This window comes from Dipodomys spectabilis, unplaced genomic scaffold (genome assembly GCF_019054845.1).
Source record: "Dipodomys spectabilis isolate Male_0828 unplaced genomic scaffold, ASM1905484v1 ptg000094l, whole genome shotgun sequence".
NCBI classification, from domain to species: domain Eukaryota; kingdom Metazoa; phylum Chordata; class Mammalia; order Rodentia; family Heteromyidae; genus Dipodomys; species Dipodomys spectabilis.
The window spans coordinates 15,837,968-15,852,404 of NW_024870771.1; the positions used below are offsets into that span (position 1 = coordinate 15,837,968).

General features: G+C 36.0%; 1 protein-coding gene across 3 annotated transcripts in view; it reads right to left on the reverse strand.

The window, feature by feature from the left end:
* Positions 1 to 8,048: 8,048 nt before the first annotated feature.
* Positions 8,049 to 14,437, reverse strand: part of Ptpn4 (protein tyrosine phosphatase non-receptor type 4) — a 150,227-nt gene continuing 143,838 nt past the window's right edge. For all 3 annotated transcript variants that reach the window (XM_042685237.1, XM_042685236.1, XM_042685238.1), the window contains one exon: positions 8,049 to 9,518. In XM_042685237.1, the coding sequence (XP_042541171.1) occupies positions 9,432 to 9,518 (87 nt within the window). In that variant the 3' untranslated portion in view covers positions 8,049 to 9,431. The remainder of the gene's footprint in view (positions 9,519 to 14,437) is intronic.

Sequence of the window (14,437 nt, forward strand, 5' to 3'; positions counted from 1 at the left end):
TAGGATTACAGGTGTGAGCCACCAGCGCCCGGCTTTGATTTATTTTTTCTTTTTCCTTTACTTTTGTTGGTCGTGGGGCTTGAACTCTGGGCCTGGGCGCTGTCCCTGTGCTCTTCAGCTCAAGGCGAGTGCTCTACCACTTGAGCCACAGCACCACTTCTGGTTTTCTAGTGGTTTTTATTGGAGGTAAGAGTCTCAGACTCTCCTGCCTGGGCTGGCTGTGAACTGCGATCCTCAGATCTCAGCCTCCCGAGTAGCTATATTACAGGTGTGAGCCACCGACGCCCTGCTGTTTTTTTCAGACTGAAAAATGTATGTGCTTAACCACATACGCATGGCATAATCATTCATTTTTGCTACTTATCTGGTTTAGTTGTCCATTCTCCAATTCTTCTCTTTTGGAGGCAAAACAGTATGTCTGACTGCACCTGGGGAAGACGAGATGCAGGCTGATGAGAGAGGTCTTCTGAGTGAGAAGATGTGTATCATGACTCCTTGAATTGGGGTTGGTACTGGAAGAGGGGCTGGTCAGTAATGACCACACAAAGGGGACTCTCTTCAATTTTCTTTTTTTTTTGGGTCCAGTCGTGGGCCTGAACTCTGGGCCTGGGCGCTGTCCCTCAGCTCTTCAGCTCAAGGTTAGCATTCTACCATTTGAACCACAGCGCCACTTCCAGCTTTTTTCTTTTTGCTTATGTGGCACTGAGGAATCGAACCCAGGGCCTCATGCATGCAAGGCAAGCGCTTTACCAGAGCCACCTTCCCAGCCCTCTCTTCAATTTTCTAAAGCCCTTTAAATTCCTTGTCTTCTCTCACAAATATAGCCACTATGTGATTCAGTACTCTAGAAATAAGTTTCAAGCTCAGCATCCCACCCAATCCCTGTGGAATGATAACACATTAATAACAAACATTGTTACCAAAGCCCAACAAGAAAAAAAACTTCCATAAAATAATCTTGACAACAAATATTCTTTAGATTACTAAAGCACATCTTTATTTTGCAATTTAACACTGAGTCACAGCTACAGTCTTTTTTTTTCACATTTGTATCTGAACAATTACTTCTCAAAATGAAATATGGCTGATAAAGTACATGTGACAGCATTTCACATAAATTACTCTTATGACTACAAGTTTCAATGCATTTTTATCCTGTTTGCAGTTGGTTATTTGCAGTTTCTTTATTTTAAACCACAAGTGGCAGGAATTCTAAATTTTCACAAATTAGGACAAAAAACACAAGGCCTTTCAAACCACACAGTAAGCAGTGATGACACATAGTGATAATTTCAAACCATCCAGTGTTGACCAAATTCAAGCTTACATTAACTCTTAGCTTCTTTGCCTCTTAATTATGAGAGCAAAGCACATGGACATAGTTTTATAAGCATAGGAAAAAAGATAGTCTACAAAATTAAGGGACTAATTTCACCTTGCTACTACTTCAGTACAAACAAAATGGCAACAGAAATGAAAAATAATATTTTAATCAGGAATAAACTAGATCCTTGAAGCAATTGTCTCCCTTCTTATTTACATATAGCACCTGTTACAAAAAATCCCAAATTAAAATACCCTCTACATAGAAATTATTTTCAAAACTATTGTTCAAAAATATTATTGATGAGTATATAGTAAACTATCAGTCCTAGAATTAAACCTACACTGTAGAAAATAAGGACTAGCTTTTCTTATTTGAAAAGATTACAACATAGACTATAACTGCAATGTCCTGATGCTGGAGAACACTGGGTTGGATAGTTTTCTTTTAAGCAGATATATTCTACTGGTAGAAGATGAAACAGTTTAATGTAAACTGTTTTAGCATCCTAAATCCTGCTCTGTCATATATACATACATACACATATATACATACATGTATATACGTGTATATATATATATATATATATATATATACACACACACACACATATATACACACTATCAGAACTTTTCTCATTTTTAGTTGTGGTACAGTATATACTTAACCCCTAGGTAGTAGGTAGGTACTACACTGAAAACAGATTTCCAAGTATTTATGTAATGTACACAAAATGCAAAGCAGAAATAACTCTAGAAAACCAGGCTTAGTTGAAGCTGAGAGAACTCAGAGTCCAACAACATGATTAGCTGGGTAGCCTTTACTGTATTATATAAATTACAGAAATCAGCAAAGCTACAACCACACAAGTTACTTCTTAAATATCAAATAGCTATTAAGAGATCATTGTAAAGCATTTAAACTTGGATCCAAGCTAATGAGCTCTAATACTAGTCAATTAAATTTTTATCTGTATTTACAAACCTAGGATAGGCTGTATTTTAAATGTATAAATTAAGTCAGTAGTAAGCATAAAATAAAGTGCTATTTTGAAATGCAATACATCAATTTTAGCACTGAATTTTGATCTACTATACATAATAAAAAATGAAATAATCTTAGCAACTTGCAGAAGGATGGGGAAAGAGCCAGAGAACCAGAAGAGTTGAAATTTGTGTGCCTAGGGAGGCAAATAATTTGGATAGTACAATTCAAGAGTAAAAACCAAAGGGCTTCTTTTAAATGAGAGGTAAAACATACCCAACTGTGACCACAGTGGATGCAGGGAACCACAAATCAACAACCTCTTGAGTTTAGGGGTTGAACAGAATTACATCCTTGATGGTTTTGTGCCAATAATTTATTTAGCAAGGTGGCATTTAATTGAAAATCTAAAGTTATCACAAAGAATACTGTTAAATTTTGTTGATTCTGGGGATTGAAGGTGTCTGACATTAGTCCTTTAACAGACCATCATTTCCTTGTTCTAAATATTTACTTCACAGAGTTTAATTAAATTGCGTCATGTTTCATGAAGGATGGCAAATAGTACCTTCTTAAAGGAGTTGGACAAAGCAATCATGCCTATATAAGATGTTTAAATGAAGAGGGTTTGTTTGTTAGGCATATGATATATGACACCACTACTACAAGTCAAAGTTGGGTCCAGTGGTTTTGTCTGACCAAGACACTGACAATAAAAAGGCAAAACCATTTATTAGGTCTGGGACCTCTGCACATAATGACTGCAGTGAATGTTAGGCACAGTTTTCTGGCTTCACCAAAATCACATTCTCACAAGGATGTCTTCACTAGCGCTGCCACAGTGATAAAGCTTGGGAACTTTCCTCCACGGCAGAAACATGTAGCAGCACATTTATCCTCATATACAACATTCTACGACATCCCACAAGCTTACAATTCAAATATTTCACACTTAAAAACAATATGTGCAAATTTTCTGGAAAGATTCTATTCTAGAACCAAAACAAAGCAACACAAAAAAAGAATATACACTGCATATGAAACATGCTTCAATGACTGCTCTTGTTTGTAAGGAAGAGTACTTTTCTTCTAAAATTGCATTTTGTTGAGTGACATGTAATACTCTTTCCCCTTCTCTTCTTTCCACGCCTTTTCAGACTTTTTAAAGTTTTTTTTAAACAAACAACTATCCTTAGAATCAAGTCACAATTCTATTTACATTTGAAAGTTACATTCATTTTCTTTACAGCAAGAAAGACATACAAATATCCTTTTATCCCCTTTTAAGCAATTAAAGAAATGACGTTTCAACCTTTTATTCCATAGAAAAATATTGTCTATATAGCATCTCCACAATGATAAGAAACCTCTATAGTGTTTAGTTACAATTTTTTTTTAAAATGAGCTTACAAGGCTTTCACTTTCATTCTTGAACTGGAAAATTTAATTATTATGTTCTGAACCACCTTTCACAAATGCTGATGGATGTTTCCCAGCAGACACTAACTACTTCTGGCTGCCCATTTAGCTTTGATGACTAAAATAAAAATAATTATTCAAAGCTTCAGAAATCAACAGTAGAAGAAAAACATAAAAATAAATAGCAGCAAATTCTTACATGCTAGCAAGTAACTTTTTGGTGTCTATCCAAACAATTTCACCAAGACTATGAAAATAAAATGTCTAATATTTTGGCAGACATGGGGATTACTATTTCTTTTGATAATACATTATTATAACCACTACTAAGAATAAATGAAATCTATAAATAATAACATTTATGCTGGTGACAGTAGTAGACATGGCAAAGAAAGTTGAACAAAAACTATGTAATTCTGGGATTCGATTCTTGGGTTTTTTTTTGTTGTTGTTGTTTGTTTTTTGTTGGTCATGGGGCTTGAACTCTGGGCCTGGGTGCTGTCCCTCAGCTCTTCAGCTCAAGGCGAGCACTCTACCACTTGAGCCACAGTGCCACTTCCGGTTTTCTGGTGGTTTATTGGAGATAGGAGTCTCATGGTCTTTCCTGCCCAGGCTGGCTTTGAACCTCGATCCTCAGATCTCAGCCTCCTGAGTAGCTACGATTACAGCGCGAGCTACCGGCACCTGGCTAATTTTAATTTTTTTTATTTTTTTATATATTTATTTTTGGTTAGTAGTGGGGACTGAACTCTGGGCGTGGGTGCTGTCCCTCGGCGCTTCAGCTCAAGGCGAGCGCTCTACCCCTTGGGCCCCAGCACCACTCCTTGGGTTCTTAGAATTGGTAAAATAATCTATTCAATCATCTAGCCATCAAAAATGTTTGAGGATTATGTAATTTTCTTTTTTAGCTATCTAATTTCCTAAGAGCTTTATAAAATAGCTACTACAACTTGTGATCATACTGACACCCAATAAATCTTTGTTAGCAGTTCAATAATTCTAGTATTTAGGGCTGGGAAGGTGGCTCAGTGGTAGAACGCTTGCCTTGCATGCATGAGGCCCTGGGTTCGATTCCTCAGCACCACATCAGCAAAAAGAAAAAAGCCAGAAGTGGCGCTGTGGCTCAAGTGGTAGAACGCTAGCCTTGAGCTGAAGAGCTGAGGGACAGCGCCCAGGCCCAGAGTTCAAGCCCCACAACCAGACCAAAAAAAAAAAAAAATAATTCTAGTATTTGGAAAAATCAATTCACTGTTGTAATAACATAGATATGCTACTTGGAAGCACCACAACAAATGGTTCTAGAATCTGGGAGTGGATGGCTGCAGTGCATGTGGCAAGTAAGCAATATAAGTACAAAGTACTTGCTTTGTTGGTAGAGTAGCCTGCATACAAGCAGACCATAGTATGCTTTTATCTATGTCTTTGTCATATCAGTAGATGTTTATTCCAACAAATATTTGCCATAAATGAATTACTGATGTATTTACTATACATGATTTAAATGCAAATTTACCTGAACTACAGAGTAACAGTTATCAAATAAAAAGCGCCTGTAAACATATCCCACATTATTGTGGTATAAATTTTTCTTTTATCAGTTCAAAACTACTTTGGCAACCTTACCATCAGAATATTTAAAATATTCAAAGGACAGATATTAAATAGCACAGTTATAAATTCGTGATTCTTTCTCCCTTCCTGATAATAAAACAAGTAATGCTTTAATTCAAATATGTATTTGCATTACAAACATAAATTATTTCACTATCAGTGGATATATGCCCTAAATCTTAGTTCTATGTCTTAAGTGCTTTAAAAATAGTCTTCTACTTGTAGCCCAGAATGTTTTCACACTGCATGTGTTGCAGCCTAAACATTTCATAAAAGCTACGCTGTCAGGGAAGCATGACTAGCAAACAGAGTCAAAGACCTAATTAGGTGTTTTGAAAACGAGTTATTTTCTAAATCAAATAATGTCTCCTAAAGTTATCATTATAATGAAGTGAAAATACTGTCTGAATGTTTTCCTGGTTGAAATAGCCATGAAGTAGATAGACATGAATGTATGATATTCATATAGGTTACAATTTAATGCAATTCTAGTATAATACAGAGGAACATTATATTAGGAATTAGAAAATTTAGAAGATCAGGTTTTGCTAAATAAATTACCCTTGCTAGGCCTCTGCTTCTTTGCATATAAGGGAAGTAGAGGTTAGATAAAATCTTTCAACTTCCTCTCAGCTTTCAATGTGCAGTACTTATAATGAGACAGGATATTTTTACTGTAATACTTAACTAGATCAGATTAAACCTTGCAACTGCTGGGTGCTAGCGGCTCATGCCTGTAATCTGAACTACGCAGGAGGCTGAGATGTGAGGATTATGGTTCAAGGCCAGCCTGAGCAGGAAAGTCAGTGAGACTCTTCTCTCCAATTAACCTCCAGAAAACTGGAAGTGGTACTGTGGCTCAAAGTGGTAGAGCACTAGCCATGAGCAAAAAGAGCTCAGGGATAGCATCCAGGTACTGAGTTCAAGCCCCACGACCAACAATAACAACAAAAAAACAAAAACTATAAACCAACAACCCCCCACTCAAACAAACCTTCCAACAGATGACAAACAATACTAGTAGTTAAAATACACCATTCTCTTTGTTTGTTGGGCTGTAGCCTTTATGAAATACACAGAAAAATAAATGCATTAAAGTATCTATTATACCTGAAACTTCCAAGAAACTGTCCTTATGGCTTATCATAACTTTATGATCTGATGTTTGTCTCAACAAAATAAATCAAAATGATCAGCCATCCTTCTTAATTGTCCTCACTGGCCACACAAGACATTTTTCTTCGGTTGTTTACTTTCATTTTGAATGGCTTCTCTGGTTTAAGAGTTACAGCCAGTTTCTCTTGTGAATGTAAAGTCTACTCCAAAATATTCCTTTTCTCCCCTTATTCACAAATGAGATGCACAATTAAACACTTAAAATAAACAAGGAAAATCATCCTAAATCAGAGAGGGAAGTTTTTCATGAACACTTCTTAGGAGTATGAATTTAGGGGTGGATGGAGGAACAAACAGAATAGCTTAAGATACAAGAAATTTGGTTTTTCATCACAGTATTGCATTGATAAGGATGGAGTCTAAACTACTTGGTATATGAAAGCTACTCTGATGTTTAGAAATCCATGTAGATTGAGGATAAACAAGTTTATAAATTCTTATGTGCAATGGAGAGTCTTACATGATAGATCAATAGGGAAGCTTAATCAGTATATTAAGAAACTGTGAAGAATATTTTAAATTTCAGATCCTAGTAAACATATTTTTAGAAAAGGATCCTTTTTGCACACAAAAATACTGATAGAGGGTAGCTCTTAGAAGAAAATTTTATGATGAATTTAAATACAATTCTATACTTCCAATACATTTAAAGACAATGATTTAGAATGGCAGCAGTGATGGCTGCAAACAGTTGAGTTAACCCCAGAAGTGCAAACAAATCTACAATCAGTGAACAAGTGAACCATGACATTTCTCTGTGTATGATTTTCTTTTTGTTTACAGTTGTCATATTCTGTCCATATGATTAGGACTTTATTTTTCAATTCGAGCTAAAGCAACTGCCAAAATAGTTACTTACTATGTGGACCCCAACATGATTTTCCTTTTCAATTTGTTATGATATAGTATAGCAGCTTAAATTACACTTGTTTATTGATAGAGCACGGAATGTTCAAATAAGACTGTAATTAACTTACAGAATTCTTTTTGAAATAAAGGTTATGTCTATTTCTCTTTTAAAAAAAAACAATGATAATTTAGTTGGTATCTTGGCTATTAATGTTGAGGAGCTTAACTTTCTGAAATTTATTATCAAACATTTTGTATTTTTTATTTTTTTCTATTTTTTTTTTTTTTTGTCGGTCGTGAGGTTTGAACTCTGGGCCTGAGCACTGTCCCTCAGCTCTTCAGCTCAAGGCTAGCATTCTACCACTTGAGCTACAGCACCACTTCCTATCAAACATTTTGAATATGTGATTTTTAAATATATATTGTTCCTGACATCCTAAACTTTATCAAAGCTATTCAGAAATACTAAGATACTAACAAGCAAATCTATCTTAATTATATCCATATAAAATAATTCTGTAAAAACATTTGAGCAGGTGAGCAAATTTCACTTATATTAATCTGGGTAATATTAAGGTTCTCTTTCTGTAGCCTTACAAGCAAAAATCCTGAAGAGGAAAATTACATGTTCTTCATGGGAGTCAGAGCTTCAGTCAGGCTGGACAATCAGAAACCTCCTTAGTCCCATGCTTATAACTTAATAAGCATAAACTGGGGGAATTTAATTATACACAAAAATGACAAAACACTCTCATTTTACTATTGAGAGTTACATGTAAAAATAAGTCAATAGTATTTATTTTCAAGAATCCCAACCAAAACACCTAAGGGGAGAAAGCTTGCTATTACTGAAATAAGTGCCAAAGGTAATGCCTTACAGATAGGAATAAACTACAACCCATTAACTGCTCTTACTTTAACTTACTGTATCAATAGGTTTATCTCTAATGTGCATATTAAACATCACTTCTAATGTTAGGGACAAAGCAGTACAAAATTGTGAATAAAGCATGTTTTTAAAGTTAAGCTGCTGAACTGTAACCCGTCCTTCAGTAAAGGAATGTATAGATTTTGAACAATTCCATAGCAGCAGAGCGTGCACTCAAGAGAATACAAACTTTTTCTTGGCTTATGACAAAATACAAGTACTAAGACAGGATTTCCTTGCCATGTTTTGACTGTATAACTCTCAATACAAGAAGCTGTTTTTGAAAATGTGAACTTATTTGAAATGCATAAAAATGTAAGAATGTACAATATACATACATACCTCCTAGTGGGGTCAAATGAGTGCCTTTTCATTAGACATACAAAGATGTCTCAAGGCACTTAAGGGGTTAAGACACAATGCATGCATTCCTTTACATCAAGTATGTGAAATCACATGATTTGGAATAAGCCAACTTTATGATAAATATAAGTTACATTACTAAATCCAAGAAAATTTGTAGATTCATCTTTCTATTTTCTATAAGATGCTGGTAAATGGACAATATGCAGCATTTCCTGGAAAAGTAAATTCCACCTTTCTTCTTCTGAACAGCAGGTCTTTACAGGGGTGTGTAGGGATAGATGTGCTGCATCCATAGGCAGTGTATTGGCTAATATTGAGAATGGTATTGCTAAAATCTTAAAAATAAAATCTGGTAACCAGTTTAGTAAGTAAATGAACAACTGGCAAAGGCCAGAGCTGACTCCTGATGTTTGTTTCTTCTTGCTTTCAGGATTCAGGTACAACAGAGATGATGAGAATTCTGAGCCTTGTTTGTGGCAATTTTACCAAAAGGGACTGCATGGCACCACCACAAAATTTCAAAAATTACCCCGAACATACTCAGTTATTCACTACTTGTTCGGAGCAAAGCATGAAATAGTCTTCCAATATATGAGTTGTAGATCTCCAAGAGTGACATTTTTCTAAACATAAAGTGCAATAGTGCTGAAGGCTTTCAAAGTATTTTTGAGTTCTTCATTTTTTGTGAGATGCCATTTCCTGTGAACAGTCTTATGGCACTGTGATTATAATGAAAAGCAGTTTTCCAACACACATCCCAGACCTTTTGTTTTCTTATTTATTTGATGTTGTTGTTAAGGGTTTAACAAAGCCTTCTTCATAAACTTTCAGAATAGCTTCACATACAAATCTATATTGACTCTGAAAAATAAAAATAGACATGATCAGAAAACAACAAAAATGACAAGTTTCTCACTGGTTTGCTTTTAAAAATATACAAAGTAAAACAGCACATAGGCACCATTTTTAAACAGACAGAAAATGTGTCCATATTTTGTTGGTAAAAAATACTGTTGATAAAACACTACTACACTGTTGCTAGAAGTGTTAAAATATCACATACTCTCTAAGAAAGAATTGAGACTATTTAATCAAATTATATTAATTTACCTAGAAAATTCCTCTTGTAGGAATCTATTCAAAAGGTAAACTAGAAAAATAAACTGAGAATACATCTCTAATTTTGATTATTTATAATACCAAAAAAAGTGGAGATAAGACAGGTGCTGGTGACTAATGCCTAGTTACTCAGGAGACTAGGATCTGTGGACCATGGTTTGAAGCCAGTTTGGGAAGGAAAAGTCTGTAAGACTCCAATTAACCAGCCAAGAGATGGAAGTATAGCTGTGGCTCAAGTGGTACAGCACTAGCCCTGAGATCAAGCCCAGTATTGGCATGCACCTGCATGCGTGCGTACGTGTGTATGCACACACATGCTCATGTGTGCACACATGTATGCACACAAGTATATCAGTCCAAATTACCATCAATAAAGTGAGTAAACTATGGCATTCATATGGACATTCTGCCTGGGCAAAAAAGTTAGTGAGAGCCTTGATAGAGAGAAATGATAGAACACAAATAATTTAGCTCATCAAAGAAAGTTCAAGAAAAAAGACAATTAAGAGATCTCTGAGAAATAAACAAAATGACTAGGAAATGTGCAACCTATACTTGCACCTACATTTTAACCAGATTGCAAAACAAATTGCAATTTGAATGTTATGATCCAGCAATTCCATATATGTATAAAATATAGTATGGTCATGGAAGAATTCATTCACAGTAGGGGAAATACATTGAACAAAAGAAGTATAAAACTTGCAGGCTGCAAACATCACTGAAATAAATTAAAGGCCTAAATAAAATGAGGATAATTCCATGTCTGTGGTTTATAATTAATCTGTAGCTAAACTGTGTTTTTTTTTCCAGAAAGAACAAACTAACCCTAAAATTTTTATGAAAATGCAAGGAACTCAGGATAATTTTTAAAAAATCTTTAAAAAAGAAGATTCTTATTTCAAGGTCAAATGGTGCTGTGACTCAAGTGCTAGAGCACTATCCTTGAGCAAAAAAGCTCAGGGACAGTGCCAAGGCCCTGAGTTCAAGCCCCATTAGCAAGCCTTCCCCCCCAATTTTTTTTTTCAAAGTTGGCCTGGGCATAGGTGGTTCACACCTGTAATGCTAGCTACTCAGGAGGCTGAGATCTGAGGATCACGGTTCAAAGCCAGTCTGGGCTAACAAAAAAATTAAAAAAAAAAAAAAAAAAAAAAGAAGATTCTTCTTAAGAAGATTCAATCTGAAAACTCAAAAAATTAAATCTCCCAACAACATATCCTCAAAGAAACAACTGCCTGATAAATAAGTGGGCTAAAGACTTAAAGAGACAGGGCTTGAGAAGGTGGCTCAGTGGTAGAGTGCTTGCCTTGTATGCATGAGGCACTCGGTTCGATTCCTCAGCACCACATAAGCAGAAAAAGCCAGAAGTGGGGGTGAGGCTCAGGTGGTAGAGCACTAGTCTACAATTGAAGAGCTGAGGGACAGCGCCCAGGCCCTCAACCGACAAAAAAAAAAAAAGAAAAAGACTTCTCTGAAGTGGAAATAAGAATGGCCAATAGACACATGAAGAAATGCTCAACCTCTCTAGCCACAAAAGAAATGCAAATCAAAACAGCATTGAGATTTTACTTCATCCCAGTTAGAATGGCTATCATCAAGAAATTTAATAACAACAGATGCTGAAGGGGATGTAGCCAGAAGGGAACCTTACTGCATTGTTGGTGGGAGTGTAAACTTTGGAAAGCAGTATGGAGGTTCCTCAAGACTCCAGATAGAGCTCCCCTGTGACCCAGCAATCCCACTTTTGGACATTTACCCAAATGATCACAAACAAAGCCATACTATCGCTGTCCCTCAGTTCTTCAGCTCAAGGCCAGCGCTCTACCACTTGAGCTACAGCGCCACTTCCGGTTTTCTGGTGGTTTATTGGAGATAGGAGTCTCACGGTCTCTCCTGCCCGGGCTGGCTTTGAACCGCGATCCTCAGATCTCAGCCTCCTGAGTAGCTAGGATTACAGGCGTGAGCCACCAGCGCCCGGCCACACACATGAATTCTATGCCTCCATCAGAAAGAATGACAGTGCCCCATTTGTTAGGAAATGGAAAGACTTGGAAAAAATTATATTAAGTAAAGTAAGTCAGGCCCAAAGAAACATAGGTCCCATGGTTTCCCTCATTTGCAATAACTAGTGTATGTCTGGAACAAGCAGAAAAGGTCAAAAGCTATGTACATATGATCAGATAAGATGATGTTAAGCGAAATGAACCCCAAGATAGGGACACAGTGGTTTTTTTCTTGCTTGCTATTATTTCTAACATATTTATAATGTACCATGTGGTTTTCTGTTTCTTTGTATGTTCCTCCCCCACGGTATAACTCCTGTTTTCACTATATTTGATGTCGGTGCCCTGCATCTTGTATATACACTTCTCTAATTTGGGGAGGGGAAGGGGAAAAACAAAATGCTTAAATAGGGATAATGTTGACCCATAGTAACAATGAGATGTACAAAATACTGTTGAAAACGAACTTTACAATTTAGGCAAGTGGGGGGAGAGTGTAGTTGTGGAGGTGGAAGGGCAGGGATGGTAGGGGAGAAACAAAGGAGGAGGTAACAATGCTTGTTAGGAAATGTACTCATTACCTTGCTCATGTAACTGTAACCCCTCTGTACAGTATTTTTACAATAAACAAAGTACAAAAAAGGAGATACATATTGATTTTAAATTTTAGAGCATTATTGTACTAGTGTAAGGACATATAGATTGATGAAACAGAAATTTCTACTAGAAATCTTTTCACTTTGGCCAAAAGGATTTTGAAAAGAAACTTGAAAACATATATACAAAATAGTGAAATTGGAATCCTACCTCAAACCCTATCTAGAAATTAACTCAAAACAGATTAGAGTCCCTAAATGTGGGCGATAAAACTGTAAGAAAATTAGATAGAAGTCAGAGAAATAAATCTTTGTGAGCCTAGCTTAGGAAATTATTCCTTAGCTAGTGCAACAAAAACATAAAGAGAAAAAAAATAGATATACCAGACTTCATTAAATATGATCAAGAAACTGAAAAGGCAGAATGTAAGAAAATATTTTCAAGTTAGATTTCAAAAGGATCTTGTATCTAGAATGTACAAACTCAATAAAACAAGAACTACCCAATTAAATTCTAGGCAAAATTTTTGGACGTGGAAATAGCCAATTATTACACAAAAAGTTCTTGATAAAATTAGTTATTGGGAAGATACAAATAAAAGTCAAAATGAGATACTAATTCATATCCAGAAGGATGCAAAACCACCCTTCCCCTACAGAAGTTTTGATGATGTTAAGAAAATGAAATCCTCATATATTACTAGTGGAAATATACAACAAGCTAGATGGCTAGAGGTACAGTTCAGTGGTAGAATGTTTACCTAGTATGAACACAGCTCTGTTTCTGAAAGATTAAAGAGAATTATGATATGAAACAGCAATTGTACTCCTGGTATATTCAAGAAAAATTAAAAAATGTTTACACATGAAAGTTCATGAATTAGCCAAAGGATGGAAATAATTCAAATGTTAATTTGTAGGTGGGTGAATGAATAAAATGTGGTAGAGCCATATTTTTTTTTTTTTCTGGTCCTATGGCTTGAACTCAGGGCCTGGGCACTGTCCCTGAGCCTCTTTCTGCTCAAGGCTACTGCTCTACCATTTGAGCCACAGAGCCACTTCTGGCTTTTTCTGAGTACAGTGTTTATCAAAGATAAGAGTCTCATGAATTTTTCTGCCTGGGCTGGCTTTGAACCATGATCCTCAGATCTCAGCTTTCTGAGTTGCTAGAATTATAGGCATAGAGCACCCAGCATAGAGACACATTTTGCAGTGAGTGTTATTCAGCAATAAAGGAATGAAGTACCAATCCAGATTATAGTATGGAAAAGCAGATTAACTGTTGCCTAAATTGGGGATCAGGAAGATTTAAAGAGGTGCAAGAGAAAATAAAAATTGTTAATAGATTCTTTGTCAGGATGTCAAAAATGCTTTAAACTTACAGTGATGATCACCAAACCCCTGTGGAGGTTTAAGTATAACTTACTTATAATTGAGTACTTTAAAAGGGTGAATTTTATGGTATATGAATTATAATTTAATAATGTTGTTCCAGGATAAAAATGTTTATGAAATCTGCACATGATTTAGTAATATTAAAGAATTATGATTGATCACACTAAGGCAAAACAACTTTCTTTGGTCCAGTTGTGGGGCCTGAACTCTGGGCCTGGGCGCTGTCCCTCAGCTCTTCAGCTCAAGGCTAGCTAGTGCTCTACCACTTGAGCCACAGCACCACTTCCGGCTTTTTAAATTTTGCTTATGTGGTGCTAAGGAATCGAACCCAGGGCCTCATGCATGCAAGGCAAGCGCTCTACCACTGAGCCAACTTCCCAGCCCCCCAAACAACTTTCTTTTTGTTTAAAAAGAAAAGAGATACAAGAGATACACAGAGATATACAGCAAGATAATCCAAAGTAATACAAAGTCTAAGATTTGCTTTAAATGTGGGGAAAGCAAGTAACTGATGAAAACAAGATGGCAAATACTAGGTCTGAGAAATTATTACTATTTTTCTATATTTTTAAAATTTTTTGCTGGTCCTGGGACTTGAACTCAGGGCCTAGACACTGTCCCCAAGCTTCTTTGTCTCAGACTAGCACTCTGCCATCTGAGCCACAGC